At 43.9% G+C, this 16,374-nt stretch overlaps 2 protein-coding genes across 2 annotated transcripts in view; both read right to left on the bottom strand.

Moving 5' to 3' along the window:
* The window catches only part of LOC308094995 (uncharacterized protein), a 793,896-nt gene that overhangs the window by 748,239 nt on the left and 29,283 nt on the right, over positions 1 to 16,374 (bottom strand). The window lies entirely within an intron of this gene.
* The window catches only part of LOC308095009 (NACHT, LRR and PYD domains-containing protein 3-like), a 137,375-nt gene that overhangs the window by 12,569 nt on the left and 108,432 nt on the right, over positions 1 to 16,374 (bottom strand). The window contains exons 8-11 of the mRNA XM_080441914.1: positions 11,308 to 11,424; positions 10,545 to 10,780; positions 8,513 to 10,307; positions 28 to 195 (exon numbers count right to left, since the gene is read on the bottom strand). Coding sequence (XP_080298040.1) covers positions 28 to 195; positions 8,513 to 10,307; positions 10,545 to 10,780; positions 11,308 to 11,424 — 2,316 coding nt within the window. The remainder of the gene's footprint in view (positions 1 to 27; positions 196 to 8,512; positions 10,308 to 10,544; positions 10,781 to 11,307; positions 11,425 to 16,374) is intronic.

Raw genomic sequence — 16,374 nt, forward strand, 5'->3', positions numbered from 1 at the left:
ATAATAAATCAGGTAAATGTATCTTACCTTAGAATTTCCAGTCTACAGTGCAGACTCTTCAGTCCAGCAAAGAGCAGATCTGAGTCCTGCAGGTTGTTTTTGCTGAGGTCCAATTCTCTCAAATGAGAAGGATTAGAGCTGAGAGCTGAAGCCACAACTTCAACCTCTGTCTGTCTGAGGTTACAGCCAACAAGTCTGTAAATACAGATTAAATAAGAGACTATCAAAACACATTATACCTAGTTCACTGTCATGGAAGTTAACTAAGAGATCTCCTACTGTATCTAGTTATACAGACATAAACAGTTTAAGTATGATCAGAGAACAGGGAAGTAAACAACAGATGAAAAGTTAATGTAATGTAAGTAAATCTGAATAACCAAGCTCACTGTTTATAAAGCCATCCTCTGTACACCCCTTCACTGATGGTATGGTCCATTTCTCATATGGTATGGTCTGTTTTCATGGTAGAATAACTCATAAAGAGGACACGTATGAATAGTTTGAGGACTTGAGTTCTCCTGTTGTTCTGTGTGTACTAAGGTTGGGGTCGTCTGTCGGCGATTGGATGAGTCCAATTAATGTTGTTTACCTTCATGTTACATGTGTGCACTGCACCTACAGTATGCTGAGTATACTAATATAGCTTTGTCTTCCAGTCAGGAATATTTCACCCCAAAAAATACTGTTTCCCTATCAATTAAAGCTTGAATTCATGGAGATTTGAGTTTTTTAGTATTTTTGACATTCCTGAACCTAAATCCAATATCCTACTACTTTAATTAAAATGCCCACGTTGTGGTGTACGTCCCGGGTTGGTCAGCACACAAGGTCTCCACTTGCCTCCAAACTTGCCACAGACTATTGATCAGTGCTCTGGTTAATGCCTAGGCTTTTTTGATGCACTTTTTTTTTATTATTGTACAGTTAATATAAAACTACATTATTTTTATTCAGGCACATTTTAGCCACTTTTTTTTTGGCCGCGAGGTCCACCCTACTGCGCAATGTGTGACATAGGCTCAGTGTCCCATAAAAGGACAAGGACTGACAGATAGAGATCTCCATATATGGCCATATCAGTTGGATCACTGGTGCACCGTAGATGTGAGGGCCACGAAGCGGCCCCAACCTCTAGTTTGACTAAATGACATTAATAGGAAACCAATCTTAACAAGTGCAAAACCATATTTAAAACATTCTCTTTAAACCTGGATCATCAGTAGGCTCATAGTGATTACACTGTGAGAGTTGTTTTGGAGTTTATATAGTTTTGCATTGGTTTTCTACCACAGCAGACACCACTAATATTCTATTTTGGATCAGGAATGCAACCCAAAAAAGAAGGTCTGAGGTGGGGGGAGGGGCAGAGTGTGGAACGGTCAACACCACTAGACGTCACAGAAAGACTGAACAGAGGAAGAGAGCAATGTTCAACCAGCAGTTGAAGGTGTGAAATGAATAAAGTGAGAATGAGCAACAACATGGCATATGTACTGCCTAAAATGTGTAAAAGCTTTACAAACAAGCTGGCAGAGACCAGCATTCAAAATAATAATAATAATAATAATGGTTTAGGGTTTTATGTCCCTTTAACAACGTAAAGAAGCTCAACTGGTGAACTGTGGGAGTTGTAATAAAATAATTGAATCTGGAGCTTGGACAAACATATGTTGTTTATAAGTTGTCCATGGATATTCAGCTGTAGGTACTACAGCATCTGTCATGGCAATTTTATTCAGCCACCAGGTCGAAAATATATCTTTAAAAATATTGTCAGGAAATGTGTTTCCACATTCCACAGGTGCACCTTCATGCTACCAATGATGCAAAGCATTGTAAGCTTTATATCCTCTAGACTAGACTACTGCAACTCCCTATTCTCCGGTATTGATCAGTCCTGACTCAGGCGCCTGCAGCTGGTGCAAAACGCGGCTGCTTGCCTCCTCACTGGTACAAAAAAGCGCATAATCCCAGTTTTAGCTGCCCTGCACTGGCTCCCTGTCAATTTTTGAATAGATTTTAAGCTTATTTTATTCACCTACAAATCTTTGCACGACGTGGCCCCTCTATACTTGTCTGAACTTTTAGAGCCCTACATTCCAGACAGAGCACTGAGGTCAGCCAACCAGTTGCTCTTAGAGGTTCATCATAACCGGGCTGAGGAGTAGGGGTGACCACGTCTTGCTGCTGCTGCTCTCAGGCTCTGGAACAGCTTGCCCTTCTATATTAGTGCTAATTCTTTTGAGGCTTTTAAATCCCTTCTTAAAACACACTTTCATTCTTTAGCCTTTAATCACATTTAAGTTCATTTCTGTCAGGACAACTCATAAATAGAAAAGACAAATAATGAAGAATAAGATATATTTATTGAATATAAAATGAGCAATATATTTATTATGAGCAATATATTTATTATGGTTTGGCGATGAATTGGATCTGCTTTTAGGTACTCTGATAAAGCGCATTTCCCAACCATAGGGACTCAGAATCCCCAGTACATAAACAGCAGATCCAAAACAACAGGTGGTAGCATGGGGTGGTGGAGGGTGAGCAGCAATTTTAGCAACAGCAATGAACAGCAGCGCAGCAGCAGCAATGGTGTGTGTGCAGCAAAACAAGCAGAATGAGAAGTGCAACCTTCCAGCTTAAATAGAGCGGTCTGAGAATGAAATGAGTGTGAATGGATGAGTGGATGTGTATGTGGAGCTGATGTGGTCCAATAGCAGGCCATGCTCACTGCACTGAGTTCCCTGACAGAACTTGCTCTGCGCATGTCTGTGACAGGCGCGACGCTCATTTCTGTCAGGACAACTCATAAATAGAAAAGACAAATAATGAAGAATAAGATATATTTATTGAATATAAAATGAGCAATATATTTATTATGAGCAATATATTTATTATGGTTTGGCGATGAATTGGATCTGCTTTTAGGTACTCTGATAAAGCGCATTTCCCAACCATAGGGACTCAGAATCCCCCAAAACAGCGCAAACTGTGCAATGTCAGAATCCCCCAAAAAAGCAGATCATTCAGCACCAACCTTAAGCTATGTGTACAGTAGAGCGCCTACCGTCTCCTGATACAGGAAGACCATGCCGATATCCCTCCATTCTTGGAGACAGAAACACAGCTGTGTTCTTCTCTTGGATCAGACACTGGCCATACTAGCATTATGTGATAAATCTATGTGTACAGTAGAGCGCCTACCGTCTCCTGATACAGGAAGACCATGCCGATATCCCCCCATTCTTGGAGACAGAAACACAGCTGTGTTCTTCTCTTGGATCAGACACTGGCCATACTAGCATTATGTGATAAAATCTATGTGTTCAGCAGAGCGCCTGCTGATCCTGAACTTCAGGTGTCCTAAACGGTGTCATAAAGCGATGTCCACCTTACGGGTGCCGCACCACGAGTAGGAATCGAAAAGGACATTCTATCTCTTAAATAAAGAAATCAGTAATCAGTACCCATGCACCACCTGGAGCAGCAATTTCCTCTTTTCCATTTTCTTTTTCATTTTTCCTTTTTCATTTTTCATTTTTCCTTTTTCATTCCTTTTTTCATTCCTTTTTTCATTCCTTTTTTCATTCCTTTTTTTTTTTTTTTTTCTTTTCTTTTTTCTCTCTCTAAGCAAGCATAGCAGCAACAACTTTAAGAGTATTTATTATACCCATAACAGCAGTAGTAAGGTAATTAGCAGTAATAGCAGCGAGCTACAACATTATTCACTCATCAGTTTTTGAGCCTGAAGAATGTCCTTTGTGTTTAGCCTAACATAACTTTCATAGCTGCAGAGGACCACCGGCCCAAAGCTTTGAGCGTTGCAGCTGGCAGCCCACAGCCTTGACACAGAAGTCGAAGTTTGCAGAACCAAGGACCAGACATGGCTTCCCCCGAATCCGTCATGAACAGCTCTCATTGGCATTGCAGATGGACGGCATGCAGATAACGAGACATGGAGGAGACAGACAAAGATCAGTGTTAGTTTCTGTTATTATCACAGACATACCTTGACCAAGACTCTGATTTTTAGTGTTTTAATTTAATGGTGAAAAGGTGAGCATCAAAACTAAGTCAAGTGGAAAGACAATGCGTGGGATTAAATGAACAAGTAAGAGTGCAGAATTCACAGTGGCTGGATAAAGGTCATGTCAACAGACAAGTACGTTCTATGTTGCTATGTAGTAGCATCATTTTAGCTATAGCATGATGAACATTAGTATAATCAGCATAGTATTAGTACCTTGACTGCAGTAGAATTAGTAGCACAATAAAATAGTAGCAGCAGTGTTAGCTGCAGTTAGCTTAGTAGTTTTGTCCGTCAGTACAATGAGTAGTACTAGAACTAGCAGCAGTATTTAGCAAGCATAACTTGAAGCAATGTTAGCAGAACATGTAAGTAACTTAGCAGTAGAATCGTAGGCTAGCACTTTTAGAACTGGCAGCAGCATTTAGTCAAAGCATGATTTGTATCTGTAATGTTAGCAAGTATAGCTTGTAGTAGAATCAGTAGCTAACACTTTAGAACTAGCAGCAACATTATCCAACATGATTTGTAGCTGTAATGTTAGCAAGTGTAAGTAGCTTATTAGCTGAATCACTAGCTTGCACTTTAGAACAGCAGTATTTAGCTGTATACAATACCCTCTCTAATCAGTAAGAATAATTGGAGGACTCTAACAGCGGCCCTCATCCAAGTTACTTCAACCTTGCATGGACCTCATGGTATCACACCACTAAGGCCTTAAACAAAGCTCCAGACATCCCCAAAACAACTGGTAAGGCTACTTCTTGGCCTTACACCTACAACTCATCTAACCCCTGCTCACTTTGCTAGGGTCGGATGACTCAGGGTTGAGGACAGAGTACAGCAACTTGCCATTGGCCTAAGAAGATTGCAATGGGTTAAGATACCCATGTACCTGCAAAAGTACTTCGTAAATGAATCCCACAGTCACAACACCAGAGGTAGCTCCACTGATTACAGCCAACCGACATTTGGCACAACGAGGGGTTAAATTAGTTCTCCTGCTATGCCACCAAAAGGTGTGAAGGATTGTAACACCCTACTCTCCTTCAAAATGCCCTAAAAGAGTACCTTCAGGAGGCTGCAATTCAAAACTAGCCCCTGTAAAGGTCATACCCTAGCCCCCCTCTAATAAGTATTCAACAAAAGCCAAAGCATGATTGCTTAGCTGAAGTGTTAGCAACATGTTTGACAACACCACGCCTTCATTAAACGTTAGCAATAAAGCCATTTCCTGATCTCTTTAAATTCAACCGACTCATGTTTTTGTGAAGCAACCATTTGAAGCAACCATTACACATCACATTTCTGTGATGACATAAGCTCTATTATACACTTTTATATGCACCCATTCCATGCCTTTATGTATATAGTCTGCATATCCATGTTGATATCGGACCCATTTCCTTTAATTATCCTGACCTTCCTTTCTTGACACAAAGATGGCGCATGAATGCCACCTTGACTCATCCCACCCCTACAGCAAGTATAGCTTAATTAGCTTTGCCTTACAAGAGCATAGGGGCAACATTAGAACGCAATCAAAAGCTTACATCTGACCAAGCACTGCAGCCAACACAGTATAATAGCCCATTACTTAATTGATTTACTTATTATTATTATTATATTTACCAACCTCCACTACATCTTAGAGGCAACTGAAACTGAGTAAATGATTTGACAACTCCAATGCCATTTAGCCTACATTGCAAATTAAGATTAGCCATTTAGCCTACATTGCAAATTAAGATTACCAGAAAACGTAGCTACATCAGATGGAAATAGCTATAGCCCCCAATCAGCACATACTAGCTGCAACATTAAATCGATTACCACAATATAATGAACAGTCTGCACACTATAGTCTACTTTTAATATAAACGTTTCCTGTGCACCATAATTCTCTTTACAGCATTGTTTTAAATGCATTCTCCTAGATTGAGATACTGCTGAATAAATCACTATATAGCCTATATATTTTTTAACCACTGTAGACTTACTTGAAACATAATTAATTCCTACACTAGATACTTGGCATTATGCTGCTTTACTCAAGAAAAATCTGCATACTACTGCAACTGCAACACTAAAGCAAGATAAAAATAAATGACTATATTACTTATAACTGTGTTTTATAATAAGCAGACATGGCAACCCAATATACCAAGTTTGAAAACACAAGAGCACAACTAGCTCTTCATCCACAACTGTACTTCCCCATCTTACTCAAGATTACGGCCAGACTGAGCATTAACCGTTTCTAATCAGTACATTATATGAAACATAACAGTTGAGCAATGCACTGCATAAAAGTGACGCTAAGTAATGGTCCTCTCTGCTCACAGTCTGCAACACTGACTGCACAGTGTTGCCAAGTTTTGAGAGAGAAATCAGCCAGACTAGAAACATCCTAAAGAAGCGACTACTAGCCACAAGAAAACTTGTCTTTAACCTGTATACATTGACATAACCTCACCCACTTTACTCCAGAACCTGTGACAGTTGAGTATGAACTACATTGACTGTAGCACTGAGCACATGACAAGGTCCCTCTGGGACCATGTGGCATAGTAGGCCTATCAGGTTCCTTGCACCCATGCATGGGCATAATATTTTAACCATTAACAAACGGGGTCATACCTATGTTCCCCGGACCTATGTTCCCCCACTAAGGTTATGGTTAGGTTTAGGTTAGGTCCTATATTCCCCTGATTATTAATTTCCCCCTCAATCATCATCCTAAAGTCCTCATAATGTTCTTTTACCATGATAACGATTTGCAACTGTTTTGAATATTATGAACGTTTTAACAACAAAATTACAGATTAATCTGGGGGTCCTTCACATGGACTGGTTTAGTCAACATAATTTTCTTAAGTGATTTAACAGAAACAAACACAAGTCACTTATAATAAGCCGACATGGCAACACTGATTTTGACAGCGCTAGTCCTTCAGACGCACACCAAACACACCAAACACACTGTTCTTCTATACTTGAGAGGACTTGAACTGACTTCCAATCCTTGCCTTGTTTATGCCCACAAATGACTCGACAGCCTTGATAAATGAATAGAATGCACATGTATACTCTGCATTAAAGCCTGACCACTGAATGATTATAAAATAAATATAATATTGACCTGGATTCTCGACATCGAGTCTCGACGTGAAGAACAGCAGGGAAGCAGTCAAGCAGCGCATCAGCTGGCCAAGGTTTCATCTCGGAATAAGCAGCACCCGGGTGACGTGATCACTTTGTTTTCTTAACAAACAATTGCGATTTCAGTGTAAATTACCGCACCACGGTAATGCCAAAGACAAGAACAAAAGCTGCTCCTTGGTCTCGGCTACAGATGGTCTACCTGTGCGAGTTCTTCTAGCCAGATCAAACTTTCTGTCTCACCAAGATTGTATCAAAGCAGAGCATTTCATGCATATTAGCCTGCTCAGTGGAGTCCGTATTTGAGAAGCCATTTGAGCAGCAATTTTAGCAACAGCAATGAACAGCAGCGCAGCAGCAGCAATGGTGTGTGTGCAGCAAAACAAGCAGAATGAGAAGTGCAACCTTCCAGCTTAAATAGAGCGGTCTGAGAATGAAATGAGTGTGAATGGATGAGTGGATGTGTATGTGGAGCTGATGTGGTCCAATAGCAGGCCATGCTCACTGCACTGAGTTCCCTGACAGAACTTGCTCTGCGCATGTCTGTGACAGGCGCGACGCTCATGTCTTGATCTGCTTGTTGTATGTGATGTGTGACTTTGTTGTTGTCACACTCACATACTTTCCTGTTTGATGTTTTTTGTCTCACCATGTACAGCACTTTGGTCAGTTTTGAAATGTGCTTTATAAATAAAGTTTGATTTGATTTAAACTTGTAGACCTTTTCTTTTTGACGCCTTTGAACTTGTACTACTGAGTGCTTTCACTACGGTGAAGCAGGTTTAATGTTGGGTATTTCGGTTGTCTTTTATGGTGATAAAAGGGGCGTGGAACAATGCAGATGATGAACGCACATTTGATTAGGTGGACTTCATCATCTGATACACCTGAGACACGCACAAATCAAGGGTTTACACAGCCTTTCATGAATCAGACGTGGCTCTTTATTTACAAACAAACCTACACTAAAGAATATAGCAGAAATGTTAAGAGCTGTGTGAATGAGGCCCATTGAAAATAACAATTGTTTGTCCTTTTTATTTTAAGTTCCACTACTGAGAGGATGGCAATGTCAGTGGGTTCAAACCACTGGTCTGGTGGGGGTAACCAGCAGGGCTTTTATTGTTTTTTAGTATTGTTTTTACCCTGCTTTATTGTGGACTGGCCTTTATTTGCATATACACACAATACCACTAGTCACTATTTGAGACACAGACAGTATTATTGGAACTTGTATTTCTTTTATTTCTAATTATAGTGTTAACTATAATGTCAGATTGACTCTAGGATGTTTCTATTCACTTGACTACTAACCGAGCCTTTCTGCAGTTCCTCACAGCTGGGATCAGTCTCCTTCGCCCTCCCTTTGATGTGTTGTATGTGTCCAGGTCCAACTCTTCCAGAACCTCCTCTGATGTCTGCAGCATGACGGCCAGAGCTGAACACTGGGTCTCAGACAGTTTCTCTGTTCTGTTCTCTGACTTCAGGTACTGTTGAACCTCCTGATGTACTGAGTGGTCGTTCATCTCCATCAAACAGTGGAAGATGTTGATGCATCTGTCAGGAGAGGCATCGTTTCTCAACTCCTTCAGGTTGTTGATGGCTCTCTGGATCTCCACTGGACTGTTTTTTTTCTGACCCAGTAGACCTCCTAACAGACTCTGGTTGGACTCCAGAGCGAGGCCATGAAGGAAGCGGACAAAGAGGTCCAAATGGCCATTTTTACTCTCCAGGGCTTTAGTGGTGGCTATGTTCAGGAAATCATCCAGGGAATCGACTGTAAAATTAAGAAATCTCACCAGCACATGATGGTTACAATACTTCTCTTTGAAACAGTGGAACAGGTAGACTGCAGCCAGAAACTCCTGGATGCTCAGATGAACAAAGCTGTAGACCGTTTTCTGGAACAGCACACTCTCTCTTTTGAAGATCTTTGTGCACACTCCTGAGTACAGCGAGGCTTCTTTCACATCAAGGCCACACCTATCCAGGTCTTCTTGGTAGAACATGATGCTACCTCTGTTTAGATGTTCAAATGCCAGCCTTCCCAGCTTCAGAAGAACATCCCTGTCAGTCTTTGTGAGGTGCTGTTGAGTCACATTTCCTTTTTCTTTCTTTTTCACATCATGAGTCTCATACTTCTGCTTCTTTCTCTTTGTCTGAACCAACAGGAAGTGGCAGCACATCTCAGTCAGGGTCTTGGGCAGCTGTCCTATCGTGTGTGTCCTCAACATGTCCAGCAGAACGGTAGCAATGATCCAACAGAAGAGTGGGATGTGACACATGATGTGGAGGGTCCTTGATGTCTTCAAGTGTGAGAGGATTCTGTCGGCCAGCTTCTCTTCACCGACTCTTTTCCTAAAGTACTTCTCCTTCTGGGGGTCTGTGAATCCTCGCACTTCTGTCACCATGTCAACACACTCAGGAGGGATCTGATTGGCTGCTGCAGGTCTGGTGGTTATCCAGAGGAGAGCTGAGGGGAGAAGATTCCCCTTGATTAGGTTGGTCAACAGTACATCCACTGATGATGTCACTGTGACATCAGAAACAATGTCCTTGTTTTGGAACAATGAAAACCTGCCTTCATCTAGACCATCAAAGATGAAGCCAACTTTCCAGGCAGCGAGCTGCTCTGCTGTGACCTTCTTTAATGTTGGGTGGAAATCATGGATCAGTGTGAGAAGACTGTACTGCTCATCTCTGACCAAGTTCAGCTCCCGGAATGGCAAGAGAACAAGGAGATTTACATCTTGATTTTCCAAACCCTTTGCCCAGTCCAGAGTGAACTTACGCACAGAGAATGTTTTTCCAATGCCAGCGATGCCCTTGGTCAGAACTCTTCTGATGGGTGTCTCCCTGCCAGGGAGGGGTTTAAAGATGTCACAGCAGTTGATTGGTGTGTCATGGAAGGTCTTCATGTTGGAAGCTGTCTCAAGCTGTATCACCTCATGTTGGCTATTAACCCCTTCACTCTCTCCCTCTGTGATGTAGAGCTCTGTGTAGGTGCTGGTGAGGGAGGTTCCAGACTCTTCTGTCATGTGGTCTTTCACATCATCAAGACCGTTCAAACTGATCTTATAATCATTCAAATCAACCAGCAAACTGACATCTGAAATGAGAAAAAAACATGTTTTAAACATTCAGCACACAATTTGTTAAGAAAAACATAACAACACAAGATCAGTTGTTTTTGTCCAGAGTTGATAGTTGTTTAGCTTCATTATTTGCATTTAGATATTGATACGGACAATCATTTGAACATTTAGTCTAAATATGATTTCTGCAATGTAAGCATTCAATTTATTAACATTACATTTTAATTAGTGCAAATTCTGTCCAGTCTTACTTTGTCCAGGTGTGGTTTGTCTGGGTGTCTTCAGTCCAGGTGTGGTTCTGAATGTCTGTCCACACTGGGGACAACCATAGTGTCCTGTTGGAGCAGACTGGTCCCAGTATGAGGTGATGCACTGTCTGCAGAACCAGTGTCCACAGCTGGTAGAGACTGGATCTGTCAGAACCTCCTCACACACTGAACACCTGGACGCCTGCTCTGTCACAACACAACCACTCCTCTTCCTCTCTCTGTGGAGATGAAGACAATGTATTACTATATAATAGTCTTTAATATCTACATATAATGTAATATGACATATAACATCATAGATATGTTCACACTGCATTGTGTTGATGTACAATAATAATGTCCACTTCATGGAACTACTATGGTATATTCATAAATATTTCTTTCATAGATTATAAAGATTTAAATTGTGCATTTGTCAACAAGATGGAGACATGAGAGCGATTTCTGACAGGCTGGAGAGACTGTTACCTCAAAAAGATGACATAAAAGCATGGGAAAATATGTCACCTGACTGTTTTTAAAGGGCAAATGTTACAGGGTCTTTGTAGTACAGATCCTTGATTAGCTTTTAAACATCTATTTGACACAAAAACCTATCAAATTACTGAAAGACACACCTTTTTTCCCCTTCTGTTTATTAGTACAACCAAAGACAAAATAGTTTATGTACAGTATTTAACCATTTTGTTGTGGATTCATTATTTTTGTCTTTCCAGTTAAAGTTCCCAGAGGTCAGTGATCTTACTTTGAGTTTGAAGGTCCAGGTTCATTACTGAAGTTCAAAGGAGGGAAATCCATTGACCAGTCACTCTTCATAGACAAACAGCTGGGTGTTGGAGACTCTGGTCTGTGGTGAAGACTTCTGGAATCACACAAATGTTCATGACATTATCATTTGAGTTGAAATACAGTTTACTGCTCAGATATTACTAGTAATAATTTACAGTGTGGCTTTAGAACAGGGTTGTCTGTATGTCTGTCCCCTGTTATATGTCATATTACATTATATGTAGATATTAAAGACTATTGTATAGTAATACATTGTCTTCATCTCCACAGAGAGAGGAAGAGGAGTGGTTTTGTTGTGACAGAGCAGGCGTCCAGGTGTTCAGTGTGTGAGGAGGTTCTGACAGATCCAGTCTCTACCAGCTGTGGACACTGGTTCTGCAGACAGTGCATCACCTCATACTGGGACCAGTCTGCTCCAACAGGACACTATGACTGTCCCCAGTGTGGAAAGAGATCCAGAACCACACCTGGACTGAAGACACCCAGTCAAACCACACCTGGACAAAGTAAGACTGGACAGAATTTGTACTATTTAAAATTGCACGTTAATAAATTGAATGCTTAAATTAAAGAAATCATAGTCAGAATACATGTTCAAATTAGTGTCCGTATCAATATCTAAGTGCAAATAATGAAGCTAAACATTCAGCACACAATGTGTTAAGAAAAACTAACACCACAAGATCAGTTGTTTTTGTCCAGAGTTGATAGTTGTTTAGCTTCATTCTTTCCACTTAGATGTTGATACAGACACTAATTTGAACCTTTAGTCTAAGTATGATTTCTGCAATTTAAACATTCAATTTATTAACATGCAAATATAATTTGTGCAAATTCTGTCCAGTCTTACATTGTCCAGGTGTGGTTTGTCTGGGTGTCTTCAGTCCAGGTGTGGTTCTGGATTTCTTTCCACACTGGGGACAGTCATAGTGTCCTGTTGGAGCAGACTGGTCCCAGTATGAGGTGATGCACTGTCTGCAGAACCAGTGTCCACAGCTGGTAGAGACTGGATCTGTCAGAACCTCCTCACACACTGAACACCTGGACGCCTGCTCTGTCACAACACAACCACTCCTCTTCCTCTCTCTGTGGAGATGAAGACAATGTATTACTACATCATTGTCTTTAATATCTACATATAATATAATATGACATATAACATTATTGATATGTTCACACTGCATTGCGTTGATGCCTCTCCAATGAATCATCACCTTACCGTGGTGGAGAGGTTTGTGTGCCCCAATGAACCTGGGAGCTGTGTTGTCGGGAGCCTAGTGCTCCTGGTAGGGTCTCCCATGGCAAAGTGGTCTCGGGGGAGGGGCCAGACTAAGAATGGTTCACCAAACACTTCATGGAAAATTCAAGACGAAGTGATGCGACCCGGCCCGGAGGAAGCCCGGGGCCCTCCTCTGGAGCCAGGCCCGGAGGAAGGGCTCGTCAGCGAGCGCCTGGTGGCCGGGCTAACCACGGAGCCCGGCCGGGCACAGCCCGAAGAAGGAACGTGGGCAGATCTTCGCCGCCACGTGGGCCCACCACCCGCGATCGGAACCAGTGGGGTCGGGTGCACTGTCAGATGGGTGGCAGTGACAGCAGAGGTTCCAGACGGACCAATCAGGGGCAGCAGAGGCTGACTTTTGGGACGTGGAACGTAACTACGCTGGTGGGGAAGGAGCCTGAGCTGGTGCGGGAGGCAGAGCGCTACCGGTTAGACCTGGTGGGGCTTGCCTCCACACATAGCAAGGACTCTGGAACCAAACTCCTGGACAAGGGGTGGACCTTGTTTTATTCTGGAGTTGCTCAGGGTGTGAGGTCTCAGGCGGGTGTGGGGATACTCACAAGCCCCCGGTTGAGTGCCATCACGTTGGGGTTCACCCCGGTGGACAAGAGAGTCGCCTCCCTCCGCCTAAGGGTTGATGGGGGGAAAACTCTGACTGTTGTCTGTGCGTACGCGCCAAACAAGAGTTCAGAGTATTCGGCCTTTTTGGATACCCTGCATGGGGTCCTGCATGGGGCTCCGGTGGGGGATTCCATAGTCTTGCTGGGGGACTTCAACGCACACGTGGGCAATGACGGGGATACTTGGACTGGCGTGATTGGGAGGAACGGTCTCCCTGATCTGAACCTGAGTGGTGGCTTGTTATTGGATTTCTGTGCTAGTCATGGACTGACAATAACAAACACCATGTTCAAACATAAGGATGCTCATAAGTGTACTTGGTACCAGAGTACCCTAGGCCAAAGATCAATGATCGATTTTGTAATCGTATCAGCTGATCTGAGGCCTTATGTTCTGGACACTCGGGTGAAGAGAGGGGCGGAACTGTCAACTGATCACCATCTGGTGGTGAGTTGGTTCAGATGGCGGGGGAAGCCTCTGGACAGACCTGGCAAACCCAAGCGTGTAGTGCGGGTGAACTGGGAACGTTTGGAGGAGACCTCTGTTCGGAAGGAATTTAACTCCCACCTCCGGCGGGACTTCTCTGGCATCCCTGTGGAGGTTGGGGGCATTGAACAGGAATGGGCAATGTTCAAAGCCTCTATTGCTAAAGCTGCGGCTGTGAGCTGTGGTCAGAAGGTCTTAGGTGCCTCAAGGGGCGGTAACCCTCGAACACCCTGGTGGACAGCGGTGGTCAGGGAAGCCGTCCGACTGAAGAAGGAGGCCTATCGGGTTATGATATCCCAGGGGACTCCAGAGGCAGTTGCAAGGTACCGACAGGCCCGAAGGGCGGCAGCCACAGCTGTGACGGAGGCTAAGCAGCGGGTGTGGGAGGAGTTCGGGGAATCCATGGAGAAGGACTTTCGGGCGGCACCAAAGTTGTTCTGGACGACCATACGGCACCTCAGGAGGGGAAAGCGGGGAACCATCCAAGCTGTATACAGCAAGGATGGGGCTCTGCTGACTTCAAGTGAGGAAGTCGTAGGGAGGTGGAAGGAACACTTTGAGGAACTCCTAAACCCAATGACATCAGACCCACCCTCCCTGACAGGAGCAGAGCCTGAGGATGATGGGGGATCGGCGTCAATCTCCCGGAAGGAAGTCACTGAGGTAGTTAAACAACTCCACAGTGGCAAAGCTCCGGGGGTTGATGAGATTCGTCCAGAAATGCTGAAGGCTCTGGGTGTTGAGGGGCTGTCTTGGTTGATACGTCTTTGCAACATCGCGTGGAAGTCTGGGACAGTACCGAGGGAGTGGCAGACTGGGGTGGTGGTCCCACTTTTCAAAAAGGGGGACCAGAGGTTGTGTGCCAATTACAGAGGTATCACATTACTCAGCCTCCCTGGGAAAGTTTATGCCAAGGTACTGGAAAGGAGGGTCCGGCCGATAGTCGAACCTCAGATTCAAGAGGAGCAATGTGGTTTCCGTCCTGGTCGTGGAACAACTGACCAACTCTTTACTCTGGCAGGGATCCTGGAGAGGGCCTGGGAGTATGCATATCCGGTCTACATGTGTTTTGTGGATTTGGAGAAGGCATATGACCGGGTCCCCCGGGAGTTTCTGTGGGAGGTGCTGCGGGAATATGGGGTGAGGGGGACCTTGTTGAGGGCCATCCAATCTCTGTACGCCCAAAGCGAGAGCTGTGTCCGTGTGCTCGGCAGTAAGTCGGATTATTTTCCAGTGGGGGTTGGTCTCAGACAGGGCTGCGCCTTGTCACCTATCCTGTTTGTGATTTTCATGGACAGGATCTCGAGGCGAAGTCGTGGCGGAGAGGGTATACGGTTCGGTGAGCTAAGGGTTGCGTCACTGCTTTTTGCGGATGATGTGGTCCTGATGGCACCATCGGTCCGGGACCTTCAGCTCTCACTGGATCGGTTCGCAGTCGAGTGTGCGTCGGCTGGGATGAAAATCAGCATCTCCAAATCTGAGGCCATGGTTCTCAGCAGGAAACCGGTGGATTGTGCAGTCCGGGTAGGGAATGAGGCTTTGCCCCAGGTGAAGGAGTTTAAGTATCTCGGGGTCTTGTTCACGAGTGAGGGGAGGACGGAGCAGGAGATCAGCCGGAGAATCGGAGCAGCAGGAGCGGTATTGCAGTCGCTGTACCGCACTGTGGTGACGAAAAGAGAGCTGAGCCAGAAGGCAAAGCTCTCGGTCTTCCGAGCAATCTTCGTTCCTACTCTCACCTATGGTCATGAAGTGTGGGTCATGACCGAAAGAATAAGGTCGCGGGTACAAGCGGCCGAAATGAGTTTTCTCAGACGGGTGGCTGGCATCTCCCTTAGAGATAGGGTGAGAAGTTCGGTCACCCGGGAGAGACTCGGAGTAGAGTCGCTGCTCCTTCGCTTGGAAAGGAGCCAGCTTAGGTGGTTCGGGCATCTAGTACGGATGCCTCCCGAGCGTCTCCCTAGGGAGGTCCTCGCTGCACGTCCCACTGGGAGGAGACCCCGGGGCAGACCAAGGACCAGATGGGCGGATTACATCTCCACACTGGCCTGGGAACGCCTCGGGATCCCCCAGGAGGAAGTTGCTAATGTTGCTCAGGAGAGGAAGGTCTGGAGCTCTCTGCTGGAACTGTTGCCCCCGCGACCCGACTCCGGATAAGCGGTTGAAGATGGATGGATGGATGGATGCATTGCGTTGATGTACAATAATAATCTCCACTCTGTCATGGAACTATATGGTATATTCATAAATATTTCATTCATAAATTATAAAGATATACATTGTGCATGTGTTTATTTTTTTTCTGATTCAGACATCAATTTTTGTCCTCACTGGCAGATGAGCCAGTAGGATACAACATCAGTAAATAAAATAACTGACCACTCTGAAAAAAAGTATCCAATTGTGTTAATTTGCTGTGCAGTTTAAACTCTAACTAGTTGTAATAGTAGCTTTAATAAACAACTTCTATTGGGAGTGGTATCCTAAATATTCTTGGCTTGGCACCAGTTCAAATCCTAGCTGCTGTATTGTCAACAAGATGGAGACATGAGAGTGATTTCTGACAGGCAGGAGAGACTGTTACGCCAACAAGATGACATAAAATCATGGACAAATATGAGTCTCCCAACTTGTTTAAAG

This window comes from Gymnoscopelus braueri (genome assembly GCF_963280865.1).
Source record: "Gymnoscopelus braueri genome assembly, chromosome: 11".
Lineage (NCBI taxonomy): Eukaryota > Metazoa > Chordata > Actinopteri > Myctophiformes > Myctophidae > Gymnoscopelus > Gymnoscopelus braueri.